General features: G+C 35.3%; 1 protein-coding gene and 1 long non-coding RNA gene across 2 annotated transcripts in view; one reads left to right on the top strand and one right to left on the bottom strand.

The window, feature by feature from the left end:
* Positions 1-3,167: 3,167 nt before the first annotated feature.
* Positions 3,168-5,104, bottom strand: part of LOC109241882 (furcatin hydrolase-like) — an 11,805-nt gene continuing 9,868 nt past the window's right edge. Inside the window, exons 11-13 of the mRNA XM_019408705.1 lie at positions 4,117-4,219; positions 3,892-3,994; positions 3,168-3,801 (exon numbers count right to left, since the gene is read on the bottom strand). Coding sequence (XP_019264250.1) covers positions 3,633-3,801; positions 3,892-3,994; positions 4,117-4,219 — 375 coding nt within the window. The 3' untranslated portion in view covers positions 3,168-3,632. The remainder of the gene's footprint in view (positions 3,802-3,891; positions 3,995-4,116; positions 4,220-5,104) is intronic.
* LOC109241884 lies at positions 4,476-4,794 on the top strand. The gene is made up of 2 exons (XR_002070317.1): positions 4,476-4,608; positions 4,731-4,794. It is a non-coding gene; the product is annotated as an uncharacterized LOC109241884 (long non-coding RNA).

The following is a 5,104-nucleotide window of genomic DNA, read 5'->3' as shown; positions in this document are numbered from 1 at the left end:
AGCTTCTCAGTTTAAGGAACTCCTTAGGTATTGGAACTCTGAAAAACTCCAGGTATGTCTAGTTCTTTCTACTTGTTCTTATTCTTCTTCTAGAACTTCTTCTTCTTTCTCCTCCTCCTCCCGGGGATATTTCCTCCACTTCTATCTTCTTCTTCTTAAAAATGTGATCTTGACCAAATACGAGCCTATGTAACAATGAGCCTTTGGAGAAAGCTGCTTCAGCTGCTTAAGAAGACATGAAATTAAAAATTATTTCATATGGTACAAGAGCACCAGGAAGGGTGTAGGATATAAGGAGGTGAGGAAATGGTGGCACTGGCTGCAGGTTCTTGTGCTGGCTGCAGCCTTTTATATTGCTGCTTCTGTTGCTGGGGAAGTGTGCAGCAGCTGTAGCTGGAACTGCAGAAGTGTGCAGAAGCTGTAGCCTTTTATATTGCTGCTTCTTTGTGAGCCCTTGTGAGCAGGTATTTCTATGGGGTTGTTGACTGTATATCAAATGGCATGGTTTCAGGAGAATGAGCATTATAGATGCTAATACCACTCCTAGAAACCATATCAATTGAATGATCAAAACACTGATTGTTGCCAGTGGCCTTGTACTCTACTCAAATACCAAAAGAAATTTATCAGCTCACACACTTGAAGTACCTGAATTTGTCATATGCTGGTTTTGAGGGGCAGATTCCAGTGGAATTGTCAAGATTGACAAAGTTAGTGTTCCTTGACCTTTCTAGCATCAAGTTAAAGCTTGAGAGCCCAGATCTAAAAACATTGTTAGGAAACCTATCAAACCTTAGAGAACTTTATCTTGACGGCTTGAACATTTCATTGAATGGGAGTGATTGGTGCTCGGCTTTATCTTCATCTCTCCCTCAGTTAACAGTGTTAAGCATGATAGGTTGTGACATTTCAGGCCCTCATGATCCCGCCCTTCTAAATCTTTGTTTCCTTGAAATCATTCATCTCGATTATAACATGTTATCCACTGTAGTTTCAGAATTTCTAGCAAATTTTACAAAATTGACTACCCTTGGAGAATAACCTGCAAAAAAGAAAACCTGGTTAGAAAATTGAGCATTACTGCTCTGTTTTTTTATTTTGTTGCTTGTGGAAAGCTGACTGCCTTCCTTCCAGTTTTTTCTTCTCTGTTTGGAGTAGGTGTGTATGCAGGGTATTTTGTAACTGGTGGTCTGTGGGTATGACTAGTGAGGAACTGGGGTTTTTTCTTGTGAGAATGAGTGTGTGTGTGTGTGATGATTTTTCCTCAACATGTTTAGAAGTACATGCTGAGGCAGTGACAGTAACTGATGGGTGCCAATGCAGAAAGAGCTTTCTTTCTCCTTATATCCTTTGTGTGCTCTTCTTAAAATTGTACTGTATTTGATGTGGCAGATCTGTCTATATTTTCTCTTCTATTGTGTTTATTGTATACTTCTCAAGTTCTACTTGTAAGTTGTTATTTGGTGCTTCTTTCTTCCTGCAGAAAATGTCCAGAACTAATATTGAGAACCGGAAAAAGTTGAAGAATCCTCACACTGCTGGAAAAAGAAGTTTTGCTTTAGTTCGCTCTAAGTTGGTGTGTAACTAGCAAATCAAGAAAATATATTTCTCAGTTTTGGCTCATGTTTAGTTTCTGGCAGATCATCAGGAATACTAACGCACTTCCATGTGACTAGGAAAATGATAAGGGAATTTCGGATCCTTTAACACCAAAGAAATTCTTTGTAGCTACAAGAAAAAGGAAAGCTGGACGATCATACAAGTGCTCGGATGAAGACACTGCTAGTAAAATTGTGCGAATTATACTTAACTATTGTTGTACCGAGATCAATCGTATATTTCTGTTAGTTTACTTGTTATTTACTTGAATTCTATATTTTTGAATTTGCTTTGTAGGCTGAAATGGAGGATATAGAAGCACAACAAACTGAAAATGGCAATGAGTCCGTAGAGGCATTTGCAGCTGTCATGGGACCTGAACATCCAGGGCGTTTGAGGTTGTATGGACGGGGGGTTACAAGAACTTCTTTGAGAGGGAAAGTAGGATGTTCAGAACACTCTTCAAATTCCACAAATTGTTTGCAAAAAATGGAGGAGAAAATACAGAGAATGAAAGAAAAATTTGAGGAACAAAAGACAACTATTCGTCAAGAAGTTGTTGCGGATGTTCTTGCACGACTTCAACGTTCAGGAATTAATATTGATACTAACATTATTCTAGCGGCATTGGGTGATAATTCACCAGGAGAAGTTTCATCTTCACAACAAACAACTTTGCAACCAATTCGTCGTCCATCTACCGGTAGCATCAAAGAAGGCCAGCTCATTACAGGTATTAACTCATTGACAATTTAATAATTTTTGTGAGTTTCTGATGCCTTAGGTTGTTGAAATAATCTGTTGATGTAGTAATCTCTGGAGAGTTGAATTCTATCATTTGTCCATTGTTGATTCTGGACTTTTGGGCAGATTGTTTTATGTGTCAGTTAGCATAGTGAAGTGACCTTTGGTTGCTGTATGTGTACGCATTATTTTCAGTTAGCATGTGCGTTTGTGTTCCTTTATTTTCAATTGTCAAATGTTAGATTGTGCGGTGTAAATTGACAGGAGCTAGAGTGTTCCTTTGATATTTTGGTTTGCTGTTGGAATTGAGTTGCTTTGAAATGGAGTTGGAGGCTTTAAATACTAATGTCATTTGAAAATGTAAAACCTTTCGGTTGTCTTATTGAAATCTTGGAAGTTAGAAAATATTTAGCTTCTTGTTTGACATTCAGGCTTTGAATCAATTACTTTGTGATTCAAACATCTTAAAATTTTCTTTGTTTAATCATTTATTGATCGTCATTTCTAGGTGCAACGATTGCAGATGAAAGCAGTGATGAAGACCTTACCTAAGTGTTGTTGATCGTTGCTAGACTTTCTCATTATGTTCTAGGATATTTTAGTGTAGAACTTTTTGTACGCAAACTCATCTATTTCAACTTAGATATTATTGATCAAACAATGTATTCATATATTTGTTATGGATAATGGTAGCTAGTTTGATATTTCAATGTTATTTTGTAGTTTATATAAGTTATGGTGTATAAAATTTTGTTGCAAGGGAAATATTCCTCATTCAGGAGCTATAAATATATATGACATTATTAGGAAGAGTCGTTGCAATAGGCAATATAACTGTTGCAATAGACAATATAACCGTTGCAATAGACTTAGCAAAAAAATAATAGAAGCCCCTAATAACTGTTGCAATAGATCACAAAAACCGTTACAATATATTATAAAAACCGTTGCGATAGTCGTAAAATATCGTTGGCACACTTATATTGGAACGGTTTATAACCGTCCCAACAAAATACAAAACCGTTCCACAGATTGATGTAACGGTTTCATAACCGTTACAATATCAATATATGGGGACGGTTTTGTAACCGTTCCACATAACCGTTCTAATAGACTTATGGTAACAGCAAATCCGGGAACGACTGCTTAACCGTCTCAGTAGATCTACAGCGTCGGTTAGTGAATTTATTGGAACGGTTTTAGAAGGGTTGCCATAGGCCTTATTTCTAGTAGTGTTACGCTTGAAGCACTTCAGTTACTGAACTTTTATTTGATACATTCAACACATTCTACTTGAGAAGGAATCTCTTCATCCAAAGAGCAGATCGTTTGGGGTATCTTTTGAGATTATTCTTGTAGTCTATAAAGTTTATGCCAAACCTCTGGGTGTATCCTGAACCCCATTCAAAGTTGTCGAAAAATGACCATGCAAAGAAACCGTGAACGTTCACCCCCTCTCTGCAAAAAAAAAAAGAAGGGAAAATTAATTAAAAGATAATACATAACGGTTAATAAGCAAAATATTAAAATAAATAAATTAATACTCACTTAAAAGCTCTGTAAAGAGCCTTGATGTGGCGTTTATAGAAATCAACTCTCTGGATATCATTCACACCCTCTTCAACTTTGGTAATATTGGACTCACCCATTCCTATTGATAATCCAAAAACAAAATTTAATTAAAACCAATAAACGCAGAGATTCTGAACTTAGTCAATATATGCAAAAAAGAAATGATTAACATATAACATGTTCAATTGATCAGTGGCTTACCGCACTCAGTGATATAAATTTTGGGATTCTTGTAATGTTTCTTTATGTAAAGAAGAAGCTTATAGAGTCCCCTTGGTGCAACAAAGAAAATACTCACACCCGTCTGCAGAATGTTAAAATTTTCAAACTTGTGAGCATAACGCAATAATAGGGAACAAAAATTAAAGCCATAAAACAAACCCCTATTTGAGGGTTCATTTCACCATCACCAAATTATACTTAGTATAACAATAAACTCACAAAATTAATTTTGTCAGTTTATTGTTATACTAAGTATAATTTGGTGATGGTGAAATGAACCCTCAAATAGGGGTTTGTTTTATGGCTTTAATTTTTGTTCCCTATTATTGCGTTATGCTCACAAGTTTGAAAATTTTAACATTCTGCAGACGGGTGTGAGTATTTTCTTTGTTGCACCAAGGGGACTCTATAAGCTTCTTCTTTACATAAAGAAACATTACAAGAATCCCAAAATTTATATCACTGAGTGCGGTAAGCCACTGATCAATTGAACATGTTATATGTTAATCATTTCTTTTTTGCATATATTGACTAAGTTCAGAATCTCTGCGTTTATTGGTTTTAATTAAATTTTGTTTTTGGATTATCAATAGGAATGGGTGAGTCCAATATTACCAAAGTTGAAGAGGGTGTGAATGATATCCAGAGAGTTGATTTCTATAAACGCCACATCAAGGCTCTTTACAGAGCTTTTAAGTGAGTATTAATTTATTTATTTTAATATTTTGCTTATTAACCGTTATGTATTANAATTACTTGCAGAATTATTCTTGAATGTGGATTTGCTCAAAAGTAAATGTCCTCACTGCCCATATATGACGTACAATAAATCACTCTGTCACATGATTTTTCAATAGGATTATTTATTGCATGTATAACTTATTACAGTCACAAATTATCATATATAGAATTGAGATGGAATCTTCATTATAAACGTCGTAAATTAAAAAAAGAAATTTTTTTTTTT

The sequence above is a fragment of the Nicotiana attenuata genome, unplaced genomic scaffold (assembly GCF_001879085.1).
Source record: "Nicotiana attenuata strain UT unplaced genomic scaffold, NIATTr2, whole genome shotgun sequence".
In the NCBI taxonomy this organism is placed as follows: domain Eukaryota; kingdom Viridiplantae; phylum Streptophyta; class Magnoliopsida; order Solanales; family Solanaceae; genus Nicotiana; species Nicotiana attenuata.
Note: the sequence above shows the minus strand (reverse complement) of the source record. Positions and strands in the feature narration are given on the sequence as shown.